Below are 23,640 nucleotides of genomic sequence, written 5' to 3'. Positions count from 1 at the left end.
GGGCAGGTTACTCTTCTCAATCCTGAACACATACTGACTCATTTGAGCCCCACAGCCCTTTTCTCATGCTCCACTTGAAGCAGAGGCCAAGGTCATCGGACTCCCTGGAATCAAATGTCTATTTGTTTAAAAATAAATAAACAAATAAAATAAAAAGTCTCTATATATTGAATAACTGCTTCCTGCCAGACCCTGTTCCAGAGAGTGAACACAGAACCACTGCCAGCAGCTTCCAGTCCAAACACTGCATGTTCTTATAGATAACTAACTGTCAGATCCTGGAGAAATAAAGCAGGGAGAGGGAATGGAGAAGATGTGGACAGAGGGCCTTGGAGGCCTGGGTTGCGAAAGCAAACCACCCTTGCTAATAACCTGAATGTTGGAGCCCAAATTTCCTAAGCATCTTGGGGACTGCCTGGACAAGCCATCTCTGTCTTTCCACATTAACTTGATAAAAACGCATTCCTGATTAATCGTCCCCTTGCTCTTCCTAGGGGGAGAGATGCAAGGGCGGCGCGAAGCCTCTGTGGAACTTCAGCCGGGAAGCACGCCGAAGCCGAGCGCGGCTCTGCACCTCTCGGGCCTGGGCTCCACCCCACTGAGCCAGGAACTCCGGGAGCGTTTCCGGTCGGCCCGCCACCTCCGCGTTGGCTTACGGTCGCCCGGCTCACGGGGCGCGGCCACATCCGGGGCCCGTGGCGTGGCGCGGTTGCCATGGCAGCGGGCGGCCTGGCGGGCCGCGGACCTGGATCGCGGTGCCGAGTGCTGCGGCGGCCCGGCAGCGCTGCAGCCATGAGCCAGGGCCTGGTGGAGGCGGCCTCTGAGACGGTAAGCGCGCGCGGCCTCCGGGGGTGGTGGGCAGCGGGCTATTGTTACCGCACAGGGGCCCACGCGTCGCGAGTCCTCTGCCCGGCCCCGCCCGCCCATCCGCCGAGCCGCCGCTTCCAGGGAGCCCTCCCGGACTGCGCCTCCCGCGCGCTGCAAGTCTGCGACCGCGGTCCCCGGTGAGGAGTGCCCCGCACCAGTGCTTTGGGCGACCGCGGGCGAGGGAGGAAGCTCTGGGCAGCCGCTGGCCCCCCAGTCGGAGGGCTTCCTGGAGGAGGAGGAGGAGGTGGGCCACCCTTCTCCCAGGCGGAATGGATGCACCCCGCGTGCTGGAGACTGAGAGGCTGAGGTGCATTACCCCCAGGGCGGAGGGTCCCCGGGTTGAGGCGGTAGCCTACTAAGTACGACCAAGACCCTACCGAAAGGTGCAGAGTGCCTCAGCTGACTTTTTTTTTAAGGGGGGGGGAAGATGCATCTTTCCCAAAACTGAGGGCGTCCCAGATGTGGTTCCTGTCCCTGCTCTCGGCTCGCAAAGACAGAGGACGCAGTTCAGCAGGTGCAGAGGCCTCGAGGTGGGGTCGGGTAGAGGAGGGTTCCGAAGGGGGCTTGAGCCGTGTACAGCAATTGGCGTTCCATCGAGGGCACTGTCAAACCCAGGGAAGGTTCCACCCACTGCAGAGCTCGGAGGAGGGCTGCGCAGAGCTCACCAAAGATGGGGTCTGGTGCTGCTGGCCTTTCTGCCGGCCCCTCAGGTACCCCAGGTCCTGTACCTTTTGCGGGGCCTGACTGTCTGCAGGGCCCTCAAGTTACTGCTTCTGCAATTTTCTTTTTCTTTCTTTATTTTTTTTTATTATTTATTTATTTTTGGTGCTGAGGATGGAACCCAGAGCCATATGCACACTAGGCAAAAGCTCTACCACTGAGCTTTATCACCAACCCTCCCTCCTTGAACTTTAGGAACTGCTTAAGTTGGATTTTAAAAATTATTCATGCCCTTTATAGGAAATTTGGAAAGTTGTTCAGTAATCTGGCCACCTACAGAAAACCAGTTAACATTTGGTGTATTTTCTTCTAATATTTTCCCGATGCATCTTTTCCCAAACATGTACACACAGAGATAGATAGATAGAGATAGATTTGTAGTTTTGTGACCTTTGCTGTTTGTTAACATTTCTCAGATTCAGATATTTTTAAAAACATGATTTTTAAAATACCAACCCTGTTATTTTCATCTATTTCCTTACTTTTACTCCTTTGGATATTATTATTATTATTGTTATTATTATTTTAGTTGAAGGTATACAACAGTATTTTACCTTTTCATTTATTTATTTTTAATGTGGTGCTGAGAATTGAACCCAGTGCCTCATGTGTCCCAAGCTCTACCACTGAGTCACAACCCCAGCCCCCTGGGTTTCAGTTTTTGCTATTAGAAGCAATGCTGCTATAAATCTTTTTAATATATAATAAACATTTATTAAGCACCTTTTCCATATCAGGCCCTGCCCTAGGCTCAGAGAGCACAAAAGAGCTTACCACCAGGTGCCTTGGTCTTGAGGAAATCAGTCTGGAAAACACTCAGGCTCCAGCCCAGACTTTTGGGGATTGTGGTTTTTCCACTGAGCTTGGATCTATTTTCCTAAATCAGTCAAGACCTTCTTGAGAAGAGAGGCTGTCAGGTCCCCCTTTTCCCCAGCCCTGGGAATAGAGCACCTCTGGGCATGCTTATGAGCCTTTAAGACACCTACTGAGTGCCTGTCGCTTGCCCACCTGGCTGTGGCAGGCTTGCTGACCACAGTGCGTACTGTAGGGTGAAGAGGCATCTGGACCTGATGGCTGGCGGCTTCAGAGCTAGCACTTGGGAAGGGTTTGCATTTTCCCAGGATGAGCAGAGACATGGTGGGCATTCCCCTGTGGCAGGTTCCATGTTGCCTGCTCTGGACACAGGCCCCTATTCCCCAGCCTGCAATAGGATGCCAGACCCAGAGACCGCTGAGGTCCTGGCGCCTCCTAGTGAGCCATGCTGGCCATGTGCATCTTCAGAGGGCCATGCACATTATCAAATGACTATTTTTTGTTTTTCCTCCCGTAAGCTCCAGCAGATAGAATTCTCAGAACTCCAGGGTTGAAACAGAAGGTATGCTAAGGGCCTGGGTAGATAGAACTGCCTAGTTCTAAACTGCTGTAAGCAATTCTTTCCTCTGCAGACCAGAGACCATCTGAGACATTCGCCCTCTTCCATCTAAATGAAATGGAGGTTTTCAAATTCACTCACATTTTATTGGTCTCCTGTTTCATCCAAGTATTTAAATACTTGTATTTATAAAGTAAATAAATCCAAGTATTTAAATACTGGCCACGAGGACTGGCCAACAGTGAGTTCAAGACCACGAATAGGTTCTGTCAGTTTGGGCTCAGTCTAGGTAGCTAGGCCCTCTACCTCAGTTAATTTTTCACATGTTTTTTTAACATATAGATATTAAATCCACTTGAAATTATTTTGGCATGAAATGAAAGGTAAATCCAACTTTTTTCCCCCCAAGTAGCCGGTTTTCCTAACTTCATGTAGATTAACTCATTCTTTTTTCTAAAACATCTTTACTGAAATATAATTTGCATGCCATAAAATTCACTCATTTAAAACTGTACCATTTCAATAGCTTTAGAATATTCATAGAACATCTTTCCTCGTGCTAACTAGTCATTTGAATATCTCCTTGGGAAAAATACATATGCAGATCTTTTTTCTTTTTAAAGAATTGGGTTTGGGGCTGGTTGTGGCTCTGGGATAGAGGCTTGCCTAGCATGCACAGGCCCTGGGTTCAATCCCAGCACAGAAAAAAGAAAAGGGTTGGGGGGAGTTGTCTTTTTACTATTGAGCTGCAATTGTAAGATTTCTTTATACATTCTGCATGCCAGTCTACTATCAGATACACGATTTGCAGCTAATTTTTTACTGTCATGCTGGCCTTATTTATTATTGCAGTACTGAGGATTAAACTCAAGGGTGCTCTACCACTGAGCTGCAGCCCCAGCCCTTGTTATTTCTTATTTTGAGATGGGATCTCACTAAGTTGCTGAGGCTGGCTTCAAACTTCGGATCTTCCTGCCTCTGGTCTCCCAAGTATCTGGGATCATAGGCATGCACCACTGCATCCTGGGTAATTTTTAATTGATATAATAATTGTACATATTTATGGGGTGCAGTGATACTTTGATACATGTGTGTAAGGTGTAATGATCAAAACAAGGTAATTAGCGTACCCATGCTAATATCTTTGTTTTGGGAACATTTAAATTCCTCTCATTGCTAATTTGAAATATAAATAAGTTAGTGCTAACTATAATCACCCTACTGTGCTCTAATAGCACTAAATCCTTTTAACTTTTTATACCTCTCCACCAACCCTTCTCTGTACCCCCTTCCCACCTCCAGTAACTACGATTCTACTCCCAACTTCTGAGATCAGCTGTTTATAGTGTACATAAGAGATTCAGTTCTTGTCTTTCTCTGCCTGACATCTCAATTAACATGATGATCTCTAGTTCTATCCATGTTGTCACACATGATTGACAGGGTTTCATTCTCATGGCTGAGTAATAATATTCCACAGTGTGTATATATACCACATTTTCTTTATCCCATAAATGGAATTTTCTTAATTTTAGGTTAGATTTTTTCACTGCCAGTATATATAACTATAATTAAAATTGATATTAATCTTGTTTCCTGCAAAGTTGTTAAACTTGGTTGATAGTTTTTAATAGATTCCTTAGGATTTTTTTGTAAATAAGATCGTGTTGCCTGTGAACAGAGGTAGCTCTACTTCTTCTTTTCCAGTATGGATTTTTTAGAATTAGTTTTTCTGATGTTAATGTAGTAGCTAGAACCCCAGTACAGTTTAAGTTAAAGTGTTGAGAAAGGACATCAGGACATCCTTGTCTTGTTTCTAATATTAGGAGGGAAACGTTCAGTCTGTCTCCATTAAATATAATGTTGCTCTGGATTTTTGGCAGTGCCATTTATTAGATTGAGGAAATTCTCTTCTCTTCATAGTTAGTTCAATATTTTTATTGTGAATGAGTGTTAGATTTTGTCACATTTTCTACAGCTTCTGGGACAATCATATTTTTTGTCCTTTATTCCACTAATACAGTATACCACACTGATTTTTCTATGTCAAACCAACCTTTCATTTTAGTGGTATATCAGACTTGTTCGTGGTTTACAACCCTTTATATATATATATATATATGTATACATATACATAAAACCTTCTTTTGTATGTTGTTATGAGATGCTGATCACTAGTCATGTGTTGAGATGTTTACATCTGTATTCATAAGGAACATTGGTCTGTAGTTTGCCTTCTTTTGACATCTCTTTATCTGGTTTGGTGTCAGGGTAATATTGGCATCATATTATTAATTGAAAAGTACGCCCTACTTTTCTCATTTTTGGAAGAATTTATGAAGGATTGGTATCAATTTATCCAGTTTGTCTTTTGATGTTTGTTAGAGAGCTCATATTGCCCTGGACTTTTCTTTATTTCTATAAGGGTCAGTGGCTATGTCCCCTTTTACTCCGTATTTTGGTAATTTAGTGTCTTTGCTTCCCCCCCACCACCACATTTTAAAATCAATTGGGTAAAGGTTTGTCAATTTTGTTGATTTTTTTTTTCCAAATAATAAATTTTAGGTCTCATTATTTTGGTAGAAGGTTAGTATTCACCCAAGGTCTTCATGTTCATATGGGTGTTGCAGCTGTAAATGGTCCTTAAGAATCTGCTTTTGTTCTTTGAACTGGAAGAGTAGGCTATTGCTATGGCCTTTTAAATAAAGACGCTTTTTTATAGCTGCGTTTCCCTTTGAGCCCTGCTCAAAGTTTCAATTTAAGTACGTTTTAATGTTTTTAAAATATTTACTTTTTAGGTGTAGATGGATACAATGCCTTTATTTTATTTACTTATTTTTATGTGGTGCTGAGCATCGAACCCAGGACCTCGCCCATGCTAAGCGAGTGCTCTACCACTGAGCCACAACCCTAGCCCCACATTTTAATTAAAAAAAAAAAAATCATTTACCTAAGGTGTTTTCTTTTTTTTCTTCCTTCCTTCCTTCCTTCCTTCCCTTCCTTCCTTCCTTCCTTCCTTCCTTCCTTCCTTCCTTCCTTCCTTCCTTCCTTCCTTCCTTTCTTTTTTTTAAGACAGGGTCTGGGGCTGGGAATGTGGCTCAGGCAGTAGCGTGCTCGCCTGGCATGCGTGCGGCCCGGGTTCGATCCTCAGCACCACATACCAACAAGGATGTTGTGTCCACCGAGAACTAAGAAATAAATATTAAAAATTCTCTCTCTCTCTCTCTCTCTCTCTCTCTCTCTCTCTCTCTCCTCTCTCTCTTTAAAAAAAAAAAAGACAGGGTCTTACTAAGTTGCTCAGGGCCTCACTAAGTTGCTGAGGCTGGCTTTGAACTGCCATCCTCCTGCCTCAGCCTCCAGAGCCTCTGGGATCATAGGTGTGCCCCCCTGTGCCCGCCCCCAAGGTGTTTTCTAATTTCCTCTTCAATCCATTGTGTGTTTAGGAATGTGTTTGATTTCCACACATTTGTGAACTTACACATTGTTTTCTCTTGTTGAGTTTTTCCTTCCCACTGTGATCAGAGACAGACACACCCTGCAGGATTTCTGCCTGAACCCTCCTGGCTTGGAGCCGACTGTGGGCTTGCATTCACTGGGCTGCAGCAGGCCGTGCGCTCTGTGATGGGGAACTTTCTGTGAACCTCTGTGAGTTTACCAAGCTGTTCAAGGCCTCCAGTTCCTTGTGGCTCTTCCGCCTGGTTGTTCTGTTAGGGGCCTGGCCCTGCCAGGGCTGTGTGTTGGACTTCCGGCCTGTAGAGCTGCAAGACACTTATCTCAGGCTGATGCCCCTGGGGTTCAGTGCGTGGTGGTCAGCAGCCCCGGGAAGCTAGCCCCTGCGCCTGCTCGGTGCTCCTTGTGATGACTTTTCTTTCTGCTCTTCCAGTCGCACAATCTCCAGTCGCACAATCTCCAGTGCTATCTTCATACCAACTGGCTTTTGTTTTTATCCCCTCAAATCTGCTGTAAAACTGACCTCTAGTGATGTTTTCATTTTTACTTATTATATTTTTCAATTCCGGAATTTCCATCTGGTTCTCTTAGAGTGCTCACCTCCACGGGTCTCTGTTTAAGACACCGTGTCATCGCACATCCTTGAATTAGTCAGGCATGGCCTCCTCTGGTTTTTAGAATATCTCGTAGTGGCTGCTCTGACATCTGGCCTACCAAGTCCAACAGCTGGCCCCTTTGAAAGTACTTCCCATTGCCTGCTTTCCCCCGTGGGTTGGTCACTGTTTCCTGTTCCTTTATGTGTCTCCTAACTTTTCCATTGAAACCTAGACATTTTGGTCAGGTATTATAGTGACTCTGGATATGGACACCCCACCCCCATGCCCCTGGGGTGGATGTCCTTGCTCACTTATTTGACTAGTCATGTGGCTGAGCTTACTCTCTGGAGTCTGTGCCTGCATTGTGTAGCCTTTTGTTTCCTACTCAGGTTTTTTTCCCCCATTTTAATTCCTAGTTTAGCCCTCTAAAAGCTCCCCTTGGGTCAGCAAAAGTCCCTGATTGGGCAGGGGTGCACTTGAGCCCCTGCCATCTGGATTTTCTCCTGTACGCTTGTGGCTACTTTTCTTTCCAGAGTTCAGCACATCTGTATTTGTCCTTGGCAAACCCCACCTTTTGGACACTGGGGACTCACACACAGGCTATCCACCTGGATTCTCTGACTTTACTTGATATGTCTGATTTCCTGCCTGCCTTCCTAAATCGTCTACGTCATTTTAGTACACTTTGTTCAAATGAAAACTTTATTATTGTCATATGCTTCTAATACCATTAAATGACAGCAGAAATCAAAATCAGTGAGTAATTCTTTAAAAGATTCTGGTTATTTGGAATGAACTATCCCCTGGGCCCCAGCTTAAGTCACACTGTGTTCTTTTTTTTTTTAATATTTATTTTTTAGTTTTAAGTGGACATAATATCTTTATTTTACATTTATGTGGCGCTGAGGATCAAACCCAGTGCCTCAAGCGTGCTAGGCGAGTGCTCTACCACTGAGCCACCACCCCCACCCCACACTGTGTTCTTAATCTGGGTTCTGCATGTTTAAGAGGTAGCAGGGTAAGTACCACGTCAACTTAGCTGCCCCTGTGCGTGTGATAACAGGGCCATTGTGTCTAGTAAAACTCAAGCTGCTGGCTGAATTGTCCCTCTCTGTGTGCTCATCTGTAGATGGCTCATCTCCTTTTGAGGTACAGTGACCCATTGGGATGCTGGTGATTCCTCCATGCTGGGCAGATCCTGAGACAGAGCCACCTGTGCCACCCAGCCACAGCCTTATTGGTTCAGAATAAGGGTCCCATTCTAGCGTCCAGTACCAGTGCTACAGATTAGCCACACGCTTTTCTGAAGGGACATGCGTACATTTTGCTTTCTGGCTGTTCAGGACTTGGACCTGCGTTAGTTTAGGAAGCCTCCTCTCTCTGGCCAGCTCCCTTCCTTCTTGGCAGGCTCCTGCTGACATAGGCTGGTGTGCCTCGTTACCCCCCTGAGCAGGGCAGAGGACTGGAACAGGCAGGAGCCTTCATGGGCCCAAATGTCTCCTTGTGCATGTGCATCTCCAGGAGTGTTTTTGGTTTGGGTTTGGTTTGGTGCTAAGGATGGAACCCAGGGCCTACCACAGGCTGAGCGGAACCCTGAACCCCTAGGAATATGTTTTCTAATCCATGACTGACGCTCTTAGCCAGGAGATATCACAGATTCATTGTGCTTTGATGCAAAGCTGAGTAAGTCAGAATGGGGGCTGGCGATACAGCTCAGTTGGTAGAGCGCTTGCCTCGCATGCAAGGCCCTGGGTTCAATCCCCAACTCCACAAAGTCAGAATGTTTACACAGTGTGAGGAATGAAATACTTTGGTCAAGAATTCTTTCTCTGTGGCGAGCACACAGCAGTTCTGTAGGACCTAGTGTTCTGGCTTTGGGTACACAGCAGTTCTGCCAGCGAGTCTGAACTGGCTGCCGGCTTGAGGAGTCCCAGGGTCCTGTGCCTTGGAGTTTACTGGATTCTGCTTCAGCAGCCACAGATGGGCTATGTGCACTTTTTGAACTAAACCATCAGGAACTGAACAGGAGCCACATAGTTACTGTGTTTGCTTCTCTTCTTCCAGGGAGATGACAGTCTATCTGCAATTACCTTTGACTCAGACTTTGAGACGGTGAGTATTAATCATGACTTGCAGCTGCTGCTTATGCTGCCCTTACACATGCTCCTCAGAGAGTAGACTAGGCCGAGTGGCACAGATGTCCTTAACCAGGATACAATCCTGAATGCTCCTTGGTGTTTGAAAGTTTTAATCCCTTGGTGGGATTTAAATTATTTAGATTATAATTTTAAAACTTTTTTCTAGTAAAGATCCTGAGCAGGGTTCATGTAAGGCCAGTGACCAGTTCCTGTCCTGCATCTGGTTTGGGCCTGCTTGCTGCCCCCAGTCCTCACATGAGGGAAGGTGGAGCTTGGTGAGGCCGGCAGAGCCCTCTTCCAAAGCCAAGATAGCCTGGCCAGCAGCGGGGCCGCTGGGGTGCTGGGAACCAGCTGGGAGGGGTCAGGAAATAGGTGGTCAAGCCCAGAGGCCCAGGATGGTGCTGTGGTTGGCCTTTCTTAGTTTGTTTGCCACTGTGCCAGGTGACAGAGGAAGCCTGCTAACTGCTTGCTTAGAGATAAGCAAAAGAAGCGTGTCATGTAGATGGTTCTAGCAAAACAGTGGCCTGTCAGCACTGAGGGAACCAGCAAGCTTTGGCTCCACTCTAGGGCACTGTTCCCTAGAAGGACCCTATCTGAAAAGCTGAGGGGTGTCCTGCCACATCCCTGGGGCTGGGGTCCAAAGTACCCCTTGGAGGAGCAGCAACCCACGCTAGCCCCTAGGTAGAATTCAGCCTCCCTCAGACAGCGAGTTCGCTGTGTTCGTTCGCCCAGGGGAAGTGAGGGAAGTTCCCGTCAGAGTGAAGTGCATGAGGAAGACGAGGTTGGAGGGCGATGGTGTTTTCCCTGAGACAGAACTGGCGAGGATTAGAAGCAAATTTGCACCCAGTTCTGCATTGACATCATGTTGTCACGGCAGACAGGCCCACACAGGGGGCCACTCCTTCTGGACTTGTCTTCCTCCGTGGGATTTGCAGTTACTTAGGGTTTTCATCTTGCCCAACCTGCTGTGGGGACACAGGTTGCATCAGTGCCCCAGAACTGAGCTCGAGGACAGTGGGGGTGGGGAGCAGAGAAGATGCCTTACCTGGGCTCTTCCCTCTGAGCTCTCAGAGCCCCCTCCTTGAGTTTCCTGTTTTAGGACTTGTCTGAGAGCACGTGGTGCCCCTCAGCCTCAGTCCTGGCATAGGGCTCTACTGAGCTCATTTGTCCTCGTCCCCTCATAAGACTGCCTGGGCCCTCCCTGCACACGGCAGGGTTCCATAACAGGAACCTCCAGAGAAGCACAGGAAGCTCAGCTTGCTTTACATCACCTCTTCTTTCTTTCAGAAAGCAAGAAGGAAAGGTTTCCACAAGCCTCCCACATCACCAAGTGAGTATGAGCAGGCCTTCTGCCCCTGTCCCTGCCCTGACCCTGGAGTGTTTCCAAAAGCTGCCTGCCCCTGGGACAGAGAACATTTCTTTCCTTGTGCCACAGGGTAGGAGAGACATAGTGGCATAGGGACCAGCCCCATTTGCTTTGGAACCTCAGGTGTGTGTGCTCCTGGGGTCCCCACTTGTCCCAGGCACCAAGCTGTTAGGCTGTTGCTCCTGAGTAGGGCCCAGCCACTGTCCCACTGAGCCTCCCATGAAACACAGCACATTGTGGCCTTTCTTTTTTCTTTTTCCTTTCTCTTGGTTTCTCAAAGCCAGAATACTGCCAAAGTTAAAGGGTGTTTTTAAGTTAGGATGCATTTCTTGAGCATCAAAGCTGTTCCTGTGGGCCCAGTACTGAGAAGGTGTGGACATTCCAAGGCAGAAGGGAAGCTCACCTTTATGTTCTTGGGATTCCCTGGGCTCATTTTGCTGCCAGGATTCCCCTCATCCTTAGCCGGATGAGAGCAGCTTTGTTCCCCTCCGCAGATGGCCTAGAGGCAGCTCCTGCTGGTGAACTTTGCCATGCTGGGCTGCTCCAGATGCAGCAGGGCCTCCTGGTTTGTCTCTGTTGTTCTAACGCTGCTCTGGAACACAGTGACCCGGATGCTAGTCTCACAAACGTGCTCATGGAAGATGTGAAACGCTAGACTGGCTTCCTTTTACTAACCAACTATCAATCTGTGGCCTTTCCCACCCTTATCATCTGTGTACGTGTGTGTTTTATATACATCATGTGTGTATCATGTGTTTCAAATGCATTTAGTTGTACATAGGATATATTCAGAGAATGCAGATGAACTTTCACAGTGAACAGAGAAAACATAATTACCAAAGTACATTCTTGTAAAGAACACATTATATGTTAAGAATAAATATACATATTAGAAATCGTGGACTGGGGCTGTAGCATGCCTAGCATGCGTTGAGGTACTGGGTTCGATCCTCAGCACCACACAAAAATAAACAATAAAGGCATTCTGTCCATTTACAACTACAAAAAGAAAATTTTAAAAAACAAAAGAAAGAAATCTTTTGGCAGTTTGGATTTTTGAGGTTTGTGTCAGCTTTTTGTCACTATGACCAAAATACCCAGCAAGAACAGCTTAGAAGAGGAAAAGTTTATTTTGGCTCATGGGTCCAGATTCAGTTCACAGTCAGTCCACTGCTCTGGGCCCAGCATGAGACAGAACATCTGGGAGAAAGGTGTGGTAGATGAGCACTTCTCCACTCCAGGAGGCCGGGAGAGACAGGGGAGGGGGCTGCAGGGAAGGTGCACCCTTCTGGGCACATCCTTAGTGACCCACCTCTCCAGCCACCCGCCACATGCAGTTGGTCCATTCAGACCAAGACATACTGATTAGGTCACGACTCTTATAATCTAATCATCTCACCTCTGAGCATTGCTGCATTAACAGGAGCCTTGGGGGACACGTCCAGATGGTAACCTTATCCTTCCTTGGAGAACATTGAGAATTGATATAAAAGTACAGGTGTTTGGGTTTCAAACCTTTTCATTTTAGAATTATTTTCTTTCAGTCCTTTGGCTTGAAGGTAACTAAGGTCAACATCATTCACTATTCTTATTGACTATCAAGCATTTCAAATGTTGGAATCATCATAGTCAAATTGTATTCATGTAGAGTTCTGTAAGGGTCAGGATTTCCCCCCCCACACGGGACTCATGTAGACCAGGGCTCTTAGCAGACCAGAGTCAGGGCTGTGCTTGACCTAGTGGTGTGGCCTCACCCTGTCTCTCTGCCTGCTGCCTTTGCTCTGCTTCTTTAGGACTTGATGCGATGCTTCCAGCTGCCCCTTGGGCCTGCCCTCAGCTCATCCTGTCTTTCATCTCCCATAGTCCTCTGGGGCCCCTGGAGCAAAGCTCACACAGTCCTCTCCGCTGTTGGCTCAGCATATCTCACTGCCCAGGGCTCAGGGACACTGATGATGGAGTTGTGTCCTCCTAACCTTATTCATGACCTGTGTTTCTGTCTGTGAAAGGCCTTGAGGGCAGGGACCCTGTCTATCCTGTTCTCTTAACATTCAGCTCATGAATGTCTAATCAGTGTGTGTGTTGGGGAAGGGGGGATGCTGTTTCCAGAGTGTTCCAGGTGCTGCTCTGTGAGGAGGGGGCAGCCGCCCTGAGGCTCCCCTTCCTCCCCTTTGATCTTAGGTGCTATCAAATAACACAGCTGGTTCCCACGGGCCTGTTTGCACTTTCTCTTCTGCCCCAGCTTTTACCCGTGTGTATGTTTTCCTGAAAAATTCTTACTGTGGAATCCCTACTATTCATTGATAAATCCTCAACCTTTAGAAGGGAAATGTAATTTGCGGGCCCTTTTTCTGATCACTAATTTACTTTTGTAAATGACAGTTTAAACAAACAGTTAAAGTAAGGAAGGCCATCAGAATATCCCTGAGGTGGGTATTGTGGCCCCGGGATACCTGAAAACACATCCAGAGCAAAGCATTCTTGGTTACATGTTGTGAAATCATGGAAAACAAAACAAAACAAAAAAAACCTCATATAAGCATAGTAGACTTAAATTTTCAGGACCTTCTACAGATATGAATTTCATTGCTATTTAAAATTCATGTGGCTGGGCACAGTGGTGCACACCTGTAATCCCAAGGGTTCAGGAGACTGAGGCAGGAGGATCAAAAGTTCAAGACCAACCTCAGCAATTTAGCAAGGCCCTAAGCAACTTAGCCCTATCTCAAAATAAAAAATAAAAAGAACTGTGGAGGGCTGGGGATGTAGCTCAGTAGAGTGCTTGCCTCGCATGCACAAGGCCCTGGGTTCGATCCCTAGCACCACAAAAAAAGGGAAAAAAAAGAACTGGGGATGTACCTCAGTAGTAAAGCATGGCTGGGTTTAATCCCAGGACCAAAAAAACAAAAAAAAAATTTTTAACATTTTGATGAGAAAAACAAGAATGCCCTGGAAAAGTATAATTTTTATCATTTCGTCTAGATAGTTTACATGTTCCATTCCAAGTATTATTGCTATATCACTACGTAGCAAAATGAAAAATATTTCGTGTTAAATATAAAGGATGTAAAGTTATATGTTCGCCATGATTGTGACTATGTAAAAATATACGTTTCTGGAAAAAATTGAATGGGACATTAAGTATTATAATGTTAGAATTCTAATAATAATAGAATTTTATATTTTAAAGTTTTCAATTATTTTTCCTTTATAGTAAAAGTTAAAAGAGAAATGTAAATGCATATATATGTATAAAATAACTGTAATGCTGGGTGTACACCTATAACCCTACTTACTTGGGAATCAGAGGCAGGAGGATAACTTGAGTTCAGGGGTTCTAGGCCAACATGGGTCACACAGTGAGACTCTGTCTCATAACACAAGTAACTATTTTAGAATTTTTGCCAGAATGTTTTTATCTAGAATCAGCATGCCCTTTGAATACTTCATTGTATCATTTTTTTCTCTCTGAAGCACATGTGTTGGGGCGTTGATGTTTTCCAACTCGGAAACCACATATTGTCTTTTTTTAGAGTCACCCTATTACTCTAAGCCGAGAAAAGCAGCATCCTGGCGGTCTCTCAGGACAGTGGGGAGCATGCCTCTGAGTGGCAGAATGTCCCTAACCCCACAGAAGCTCTGGCTGGGAGCTCCAAAGCAAGGTATGTAGTTGCTCCCTCTGGGGCCCTGCTGCTCAAGAGTAGGGTTTTAGGAACCGCAGCAGAAGTTTGAGAAGGAGCTTTGACATTCCTTGTTTGAATTGCATGGTCTTAGTCTTGCAGACACTGAGCATGTAGTCAGAGTTGCATGTCATATGTAGACCGTGGATGATGTCCCTGCTTTTGCTCGAGTGATGCCATAGCCTCTTGGTTCTCCGGTTGTCTTTGTGCTGCTCAGTGGCAGTGGTGTGTGGGAGCCAGCTCCTACCAGTTCCCAGGTCCAGCTGTTAAAGTTTTAGGAGTTTTGTGGGCTGGTGAGTCTCACACTAGCAGCTTGAAATTGGGCACGGTGGGGCTGGGGTTATGGCTCAGTGGTAGAGTGCTTGCCTTGTGCAAGTGAGGCACTGAGTTCAATCCTCTAGTACCACATAAAAAATGAATAAATAAAATAAAGGCATTATGTCCATCTACAATTTAAAAAAAAATGAAATGGGCACAGTGGGAATATTTTATACCCTGGAAATGGGCAAATGCTGCAAGCAGGGCTTCAGGGATTTATTTTTGAGATCTTATTGTTAGACATCAGCACACCACTGACAGCTGATAGCATGGGGTGATGTAAACTTCCTTCATTTAGGAAGGTTGGTGAGAGGCAAACCCACCATTGTGCTTGCTTATACCTGTCATATTAAATCTGTGCATGCTCAAACCAGGAACTCTGGCCCAACCCCTGAACTCCAGCCTCACCTTGGAGCACACCTGGACCCACCCCCAGTAGCACTCCCAACTGCCTGACCGAAGCTATGAGAGCAAAGCCGTCAGACCTCAGGTGTTCCGCCAGCAATGCAGAGCATATGGTCAAGGGGAGGGCTGAGGAAAAGCAGAAAGGAAGCCTCTCAAAGCCAGGCTTTCATTGTGCCAACCTCCCTAAACTTAGAGTCTTATTTACATTTCTTACATACACAGAAACAAATATGAATGGCAAATAATAAAAAGCTTGAATCTCACCAAAAACAACAGTCCTCCCCACGAATCCTCCTCCTTTCTGTAAAGGAGAGCCACTTGCAGGGCCTGGTGACAGCTGTCTCGCTGTTCCCCCTGCTTTTGCCGTTAGGAGTTGCAGTTCAGTAGTCCAGATTCCTAGCATATTAGGGGTCGTATTAAAACCAAAGCAAACCAGGTTGATTTTGCACACCGGCAGTCTCAGCTGCTCGGGAGGCTGAGGCAGGAGGGTCTTGAGTCTGAGGCCAGTATGGGCAACTTAGCAAGACCCTGTCTCAAAATAAAAAACAGAAATAAAAAAGGGCTGGGCATGTAGCTCAATGGTAGAGCACCCCTGGACTCAATCCCCAGTCCTGGGGAGCGGGGGGAGTAAAGTTGTACTAGTTTTGCCTTGATTTGGGTGCTAATGCTATATATATATGTAACACACACACACACACACACACACACACACACACACACATATATGTTTTTATCTGTTATTTAAAATCTAAGTCTATCACTTCTTCCAGTTCTTCTTTTCTTTTAAATATTTTTTTAGTTGTAGACAGACACAATACCTTTATTTTATTTATTTATTTTTATATGGTGCTGAGGATCAAACCCAGTGCCTCATGTGTGCAAGGCAGGCACTCTACCACTGAGCCACCACCCCAGCCCTGTCACTCTCCTTCTGTGACTCCTTTCCTTAATCCTTTTACTATAATTAAACTCTGCATTTATGTTTATTTTTCTTTTCTGTATCATTACCATTTTTGCGTGTGTGTGTGTGTGTGTGTGTTTCCTTGCTATTTTTGAAAGTACCATGATGGGGTAAAAGTGAAAGTTTTTTGCTCTTCTTTTTTTAATTTTCCTCTTAAAAGGATAATTTTATTGACTTTCAGGTTTTCCTTAAGGCATAGCCAAGAATTCTTTCTTCTTCCTGATGATTTCCTAAGAGGCTTGCATGTCTTCCTCTAGGTCACGTCCCGGGGACTACCGTCTACAGAGAGAAAGAAGATATGTATGATGAGATTATTGAGTTGAAGAAGGTAGTAGTCTGTCTGCATCTTATTGATTTTAGCAGGGCCAGCCTTCAATGACAGTGTCAGTGCAGGGATGGTCTTCTATAATAGTGGATTCAAAATCACCCAGTCGAAGTGCATCTTCAGGACTGCATTTAGGCTGGCATGAGAGGGTGAGCAGGGTATTGGCAGCCAGCATGGCAAGGAGTCCGGAGCATCTCACCGGAGCAGCTCAGCATGGCAAGGGAGCCTGGGCAGCTGCCTATGCAGCCTTTGCTACTGGTCCAGAGAGAGCACTCAGGTTTTAGTCCTGTGACCATGGGAGCTGCCCAGTAGTGAGGGGGCTTCCTGCAGAGCACGCACACACACCCACACACAGATGTCCCAAGCAGAGGTCAGGCTGCTCTTGAAGGGTGGCATAGGGACAATTCCCATCTTGTTGGAAGACTATTCTAAATGGACCTGAGAGCCCTGACACTGAACGGCAGTGCTGTGGTGCTCTTTAGCACTCTGGGAGGGGTCTTCTTGGCTAGAAATGTGGTTCTGGAGAAATGGTGCTGACCCCATTCAGACTCACCAGTGTGGTCTCTGGGTAGAGTCAGCCTGGGATCCAGATTCAGAAAGAAGAGAATTGCTTTTTAATACTCCATCCTTAAGATCTCGAGCATCAGTATAGTTTTTCTATATAAGCCATGTCTCCATTTTCTTTTAAAAATTGGGGATGGTACCGAGGTACAGCTTAGTAAAGTAGAGGGCTGCTTAGCATGTGCCAGGACCTGGGTTCCATCCCCAGGACCACCAGTACAAAATGGAGAGGAATATAATCATACCGATTTCATAGGCTTGTCATGCCATAGGCCAGAAAGTGCTTGGTAGGCAGTAAGAGATCAGTAAGTTCTGGCCACTTTTTAAAAACTTGTTTGAAATAATTACAGATCCCAGGATATGTGTACATGCATGTCCAGGATATGTTGTGTGGACAGGGCAGAGGGGCTGCTGTCCCCTTCACTTGCCTCCTGTGGTTAGGTTTCACAACTGCCATACAATATCCATACCAGAAAGTTGTCATTGGTACAATGTGAGTGTGATTGTCCCATCCCAGGTGTAGATTCACAGAGTGTGTGTCCCTCTGTCATATCCCAAGTGCATGTGGCCCTGCATCCTGTCCCAGGGAGAGGTCTGTGGTGTGTGTTGTAGTCTTGTGTCCCGTCCCAGGTGGCAATCCACAGTGTGTGCTGAGGCGTTTTTTGTTTTTGTTTTTTTCTTTAGTCATTACATACAAAGAAAAGTGACGTAGATCTGATGAGAACAAAGCTTCGGCGCTTGGAAGAGGAAAATAACAGGAAGGATAGGCAGATAGAACAGCTTTTGGACCCAGGTCGAGTAAGTTCCTGACCTCATGGTGGACTCCTGTCTAGAGTCACTGTCACACGGGGGGACAAGCTGAGCTACACGTGGACCTGATGTCTCAATATGTTTACTGCAGGGCCCAGATTTTGTTCGGACCCTGGCAGAGAAAAGGCCCGATGCTGGTTGGGTAAGTAGTCTGGTTCCCCAGAGAGGAGAGCCTTCCCCCAAGACTGTAGACAGGAGCAGGTGCGCACGGAGGGAAGCTGCTTCCCTGAAGCCCTTGCACACACAGAGCCGCAGAGCAGGGATGGCCACAGAGCCTCCGGGAACCATTCTCTGTGGAGCCAAGGGGATTACCAGAAGATCCTTCAGGATTGATCAAGGGGAGTGAGCGGGACCCCAGACACATTACAGAGCAAAACAGTCACAAGGGTCAACTTCCCCATCATGCCCAGACATATCTGTGCTTAACAAGTGTTCTGATTTAAAACAGAGAAGCAAACAGCAATAAAATAAAATCCCTAAAGCAGATATAAACACCTCTCCCATTGTACAGTAATACACAGCAAGTGGATGAAACAAAGCAAGGGTTACTGGAGACTGGTTAATGCTGTGGCAACAAACAAGACAGAATTTGGAGAAAAATGTATCGCCACAAACTCTATGAGTCAGGAAGTTAATTTTTTTTCAAATGTGAGAACTAAAACTGGAAGAGAGAAACTTTTGAGACTATTGAATACAAAGAGTAAAAAATAGTGGACTTGGAAATATATGAATTAAAATTTATATGAAAATCCATGAGGGTGAAACAATATAATGGGAGAGGGAAGAATATCTTTCTATCTATCTATCTATCTATCTATCTATCTATTTATTTATTTTGGGGTACTGGATGTTTTAACCCAAGGGTACTTTAGCACTGAACCACATCCCCAGCCCTTTTTTATTTTTTATTTTTTGGCAGTGCTGAGGATTGAACCCAGGGCCCTGTGCATAGGAGATAAGCACTCTACCAGCTGAGCTATGTCCCCAGCCTCCATTATTATTATTTTTTTTTAATTTTTTTATTTTGAGACAGGATCTTGCTAAGTTTTTCCAGGTCTTGCTAAATGGCTGATGCTAGCTTTTTTTTTTTTTTTAAGAGAGAGAGAAAGAGAGAATTTTTTAATATTTATTTTTTAGATTTCTGTGGACATAACATCTTTATTTTATTTTTATGTGGTGCTGAGGATTGAACCCAGTGCCCAGCGCATGCCAGGCAAGCGAAAGCCATATCCCCAGCGCTGATGCTGGCTTTGAACTTGCCTCAGCCTGAGATTCTAGGCATGCACCGCCATGCCTGGTGGGAAGGATATTCTTGATCAATACAACAGTGTTTTCTGGATGGGCATGTTGACACATACCTATAATCCCAGTGGCTCAGAAGGCAGGAGGATTGCAGGTTCAAAGCTAGCCTTAGCAAAATTTAGCAAGACCCTATCTCAAAATAAAAATAAATAAATAAAAAGGGCTGGGGATGTGGCTCAGTGGTAAAGCACCCTGAGTTCAATCCCCCAGTATAAAAAAAAAAAACCTAAAAACAAAAAACATTGTTTTCTGTCCACAATATGCACAAAATCTGTACAAATCTCTAAAGGAAAAAGTCTGTTCTGAAATATATACATATATATGTCATATTGAAATATAATCCATTTAGCATAAATGAATAAAGCCTAGCTGTCTGCCTAGGAAAGCACTTGATCAATATTTAACAATGGTTGTGAGTGAATCGATGTGGTTCTACAAGAAAATACATAACTTCTACAAGAAATTACATAACTCCCAAGTTATGTAATTATTGACTCTGCACGTGTACATGGTCTCATTTGAACTTTTATAGCAGGGACTTCAAACCCTATTTGTAAAATCAGGAAACTGAGGTTAAAGATTTGCCCACCTTGGACTCCCAGCTACTGATTCTGTGCACTGTGAGGGCAGGCTGGTATCGCTCCCCACCCCATCACCCATCATCTCACCAGCAGTACGTACCTGAGTGAAGAGATTATTTTAAATTGCTCTGAGTAAACACTTTGCACCATAAAGCAACAAAAATAACACAAATGATCAAAACCATCACTAGGGCTAACAAAAAAGTAGGTCTCCTCAGGACTTGAACACGGCATGCCAGGTTGGCACACCGTGTTAAAGCAGTGCATGGTCAAATCGTGCCTACCATTTATCTGACACTGCTCCTTAGGGGACTGTCTCTGGAGAAAGTAATCCAACATCAGAAGCCATTTGCACAATGACATTTACAGCTGCCCACTTTGGCAGGAAATTTGAGGAAAGCCATTTAAGAAAACATATTTACCTACTACTAAATTAAAATCTGATTTACAAATTGTCTACTCAAAAGAAAAGGATGTTCTTTAGGGAATAGAGGCTGTGATCTCCCAAGGAGACATTAACGGAGGAGGAGGAAATGACCCAATAGCGCAGCCTTCCTGCCCAGGTGGAGAGGAGGGCCCTGGGGATCTTCCAGGCAACCTGCTCCTCGGCCCTCTCACCCCACTGGGAAGACTGAGTTGTCACTGTGCAGGTGCGCGTCAGTGGCCTTAACGTCCAGACTTGTGATGGCTTCCTTTTTTTTAAAAACAACTAACAGCACATCCTGCCCGTTCTCCTAAGCGCACAGTACAGGGAGTTGGGTACCTTTGGGTGCGGACAGTTGGCCGCCGTGTCCCTGCCCTGCCCGGTGGGCATCTCATTCTCCCTGTTGACTTACTCAGCTCCAGGCAGTGAGAGGACACTGGGGCCTTTGTCGTTGCTGCGTATAGCCTAGAAGATAGCCACTAAGGAAGGAAGGACAGGTGGACGTGGAAGTGCCCTCAGAGGGCAAAAGTGCAGAGTGCTGTGGGGTCACCTAGAAGGGGACACCCAACCAGCCTGGGGAATGGACAGCCGAGCCTGTAGCTGGAGACTGGGAGGCAAGCCGTTGGGAGACGGTGGCTGAGGTGGTGGCCTTCTGTCAGCAGGTCATCAACGGGCTGAAGCAGAGGATCTTCAAGCTGGAGCAGCAGTGCAAGGAGAAGGACAGCACCATCAAGTACGCAGCATCCTGGGGCCTGCGCGGGAGGGTTCTCAGGGTCCGGGCCAGGCCACCCTGCCACTGCAACTGGCCATCTTCTGCCTTTTACTTCCTTGTTGGTTTTGTTCTGCCTTCTCATTGCCACTTGTCTGCCAACCTCCGTCCATGTCCCCGTTCCCACCCAAAGTGAAGGCAGGGACTAGCTGCCTCTCTCTGTCTTTCAAATGTGCATTCTCTCCAGATGTCACCAGGGAACAGTCTTTCCCTTCAATAATTTCTTGATTTATTTAGGAAGTGCTTTTCCCCCTAGGGTTCCCTGGAATGAATTTCCTAGATCTTGATATAGCCAGTGGCACACAGACCCCGCCCCTGGCACCTCCCAGCGGGGCACTTGCTGTGGCTACCCAGGCTTCTTTACCTGTCTGTCTTTACCAGTCTGGTTGGTGTGAAGAGGTGGTCTTTCTTGGCTCTGCTTAAGTTCAAGTCTTGTATTCAATTTCCTTTGTTTATTTCTTGCTAAAATTTGGCACCTTCAAGTGAATTGGTTATTTGCCAATTCCTCCGTGTTTCAGAGTGCTGACTCAGCTTTCACCTTTGCCTAAAGCCTACGGTCTGTGAGAACAAAATGACACAGTAACAGTATGAGGGGAGAAAACCATCCTCTTCTTAATAAAACTGGTCATTCTCCCCACCTGCCCCCAGAGATGGTCTGTCCAAACTCTGAGGACTTTCAGCACCTAGTCTACGGTTATCAAGGCAGTTTTATCTTCTTCTTTGGAGAATAATGTCTTCTGGGAGTTTTCGACTCTTGGGAAGTGGTAGTCTAACCAGAGGGGCACTCTGGTGTGAGTACTCTTCCTGTCTGACACAGCATGCCCCATTTGTTCAACGCTAAAGCTCACTGAGGGGCCACTCTTCTCTCCCACGAGTTTCTTTCCCTCTCTCTCTCTTTTTTGGTACCGAAGACTGAACTCAGGGATGCTTAACCATTGAGCCATATGCCCAACCCTTTTTTTCATATTTTTTTTTTTATTTAGAGACAAGGTCTTGCTGAATTGTTTAGGGTCTCATTAAGTTGCTGAGGCTGGCTTTGAACTCACAGCCCTCCTGCCTCAGCCTCCTGAGCTGCTGGGATTACAGCCGTGCACCACTATCCCTAGCTCCCGCCAGGTTCTCTTCTGAAGCCATGCCTTCCCTCAGTGTTCTGGGAACTCCTGTTCCTTTGGCCCTGGGAGGAGGTTTGCAGTAACCCAAACCTGCCATGTTAACTCTGAACTTGGGTCCTCAGCAAACTCCAGACTGACATGAAGACCACCAACTTGGAGGAGATGAGGATCGCCATGGACACTTACTACGAGGAGGTGTGTGCTCCCTCTGCGGCGCGTAGAAGGGGAGGGTGCCTGTGGGTGTGAGGGGGAGTCTGCTGACAAGGGATGAACTGAGACCGGTGCTGGTCCCCTGCTTATCTTGACATGAAAAAGTTCCAGCAGCTTGGTTCTTGCTTCCTGCCCTGAAGCAGGGTCAGGAATCTGGTGACAGCTTCGGGGGAAAGCTGTCTTGGTGCTCCTGTATGTTTTAACACATTCTAATTTGGCACTTTCAGATCCATCGTCTCCAGACTCTCTTGGCGAGTTCCGATGTTGCAGGAAAGAAGTACGATAACGTGGAGTCGCGTTCCGTGTGTTGTCTAACAGCAGGGCAGTCGTTCCTGGAAACAGCAGCTCCTGCCCTAACTTGGCAGCAGTGCCCACGTTGCCCACGCTGCTGATGGTTAGAGCGGGTCTGCTTCCACTCAGGGCTGTGCAGATGTGCCCCATCCTCCATGTTGGCAGCTGCCCCCATTCGCGCTCCACACATATGTTATGTGCACTGCACAGCAGCTACCCGTTCAGAATTGAAAATGCTGTTTTGCTTTTGGGATTCTTTTTGAGGCATTGGAGATTGAACCCAGGGGTGCTCTACCACTGAACTAAACCTCCTAGCTCTTTTTATTTTTTATTTTGAGACAGTCTCGCTCAGTTGCCCAGCCTGGCCTCAAATTTGCGTTTATCCTGCCTCAGCCTTCTCAGTACATGGGATTACAGGCATGTGCTTTTCAAAGCAAATCAACCTTACTAGGATTATTAGAGTCTTGATATTTATGATAAATGGATACATATTCTGAACAATCTCTGTAGACACTGGATTAGCAGATGCTAAGCCACTGAGCCAAGGGATTCCTGCAAACCTCACACTTTGTCAACATTTAGGCCCACGGCGCTGACTCATGCCTGAGCCAATCTTGTCTAACACGTAGTTCCTCCATAAAGCTCATCATATCCTTGTGCCTAGGGACACTGGACAATGAGTGCCTCAGTACTACACTGTAAGGCCATTGTGAACAGTGAAATCACTAGTACAAAGCACAAAAATGTGAAATATTGTCTCTACACTAAGACTGTTTGCAGTGTTGCAAACAGGCACTTACAGTATGAGAATTGAATCAAGAATACAGCAAGGCCTTGTTAGACCTCCGCTGGGAACACACACCAGCAACTCACCAGTCTTTTAGCACTCTGCCTGTGCATGGACTCCCTTGAGAGCCCCACAAGGGCCAGGTGCAGTGGCAGGAGGATTGTGAATTCAAGGACAGCCTCAGGGCTGGGGCTGGGGCTCAGTGGTAGAGCCCAGCATGTGTGAGGCTCTGGGTTCAATTCTCAGCACCATATATAAATAAATAAAGGTCCATCAACATCTAAAAAAATAAAAATAAAACAACGACAGCCTCAGCATTAACAAGGCCCTAAGCAATTTAGCAAGACCTTGTCTCAAAATTTTAAAATAAAAATAAAAAGGGCTGGAAATGTTACTCAGTGATTAAGTGCCCCTGGTTTCAATCCCTGGTACCAAAAAAAGAAAAGCCTCATGAGGATTGATTGTGAGTTTGCAGATAAATCTTAATGAGTGTGCAAACTTGCAAATAAGGAATCTGCTAGAAATAAGGACCACCATTGTTTTAGTCTTTAGTGGGAAAAGGCAAAATGAAAGCTAAAAAGGGACTTACATAAGAAAG

The 23,640-nt window shown here is 46.0% G+C and overlaps 1 protein-coding gene across 3 annotated transcripts in view; it reads left to right on the top strand.

Annotated features, from left to right (window-relative positions):
• The first annotated feature begins 535 nt into the window (after positions 1-535).
• Iqce (IQ motif containing E) overlaps positions 536-23,640 on the top strand; it is a 48,415-nt gene continuing 25,310 nt past the window's right edge. The window contains exons 1-10 of one of the 3 annotated variants that reach the window (XM_021720576.3): positions 536-828; positions 9,070-9,117; positions 10,431-10,473; positions 14,040-14,168; positions 16,128-16,198; positions 17,441-17,554; positions 17,658-17,708; positions 20,533-20,606; positions 21,877-21,949; positions 22,192-22,241. In XM_021720576.3, the coding sequence (XP_021576251.3) occupies positions 715-828; positions 9,070-9,117; positions 10,431-10,473; positions 14,040-14,168; positions 16,128-16,198; positions 17,441-17,554; positions 17,658-17,708; positions 20,533-20,606; positions 21,877-21,949; positions 22,192-22,241 (767 nt within the window). In that variant the 5' untranslated portion in view covers positions 536-714. Of the gene's footprint in view, positions 829-9,069; positions 9,118-10,430; positions 10,474-14,039; positions 14,169-16,051; positions 16,199-17,440; positions 17,555-17,657; positions 17,709-20,532; positions 20,607-21,876; positions 21,950-22,191; positions 22,242-23,640 lie in introns of those variants that run through there. The other 2 variants (XM_013365472.4, XM_040276815.2) reach the window with 2 other exon arrangements.

This window comes from Ictidomys tridecemlineatus, chromosome 10 (genome assembly GCF_052094955.1).
Source record: "Ictidomys tridecemlineatus isolate mIctTri1 chromosome 10, mIctTri1.hap1, whole genome shotgun sequence".
NCBI lineage: Eukaryota > Metazoa > Chordata > Mammalia > Rodentia > Sciuridae > Ictidomys > Ictidomys tridecemlineatus.
Note: the sequence above shows the minus strand (reverse complement) of the source record. Positions and strands in the feature narration are given on the sequence as shown.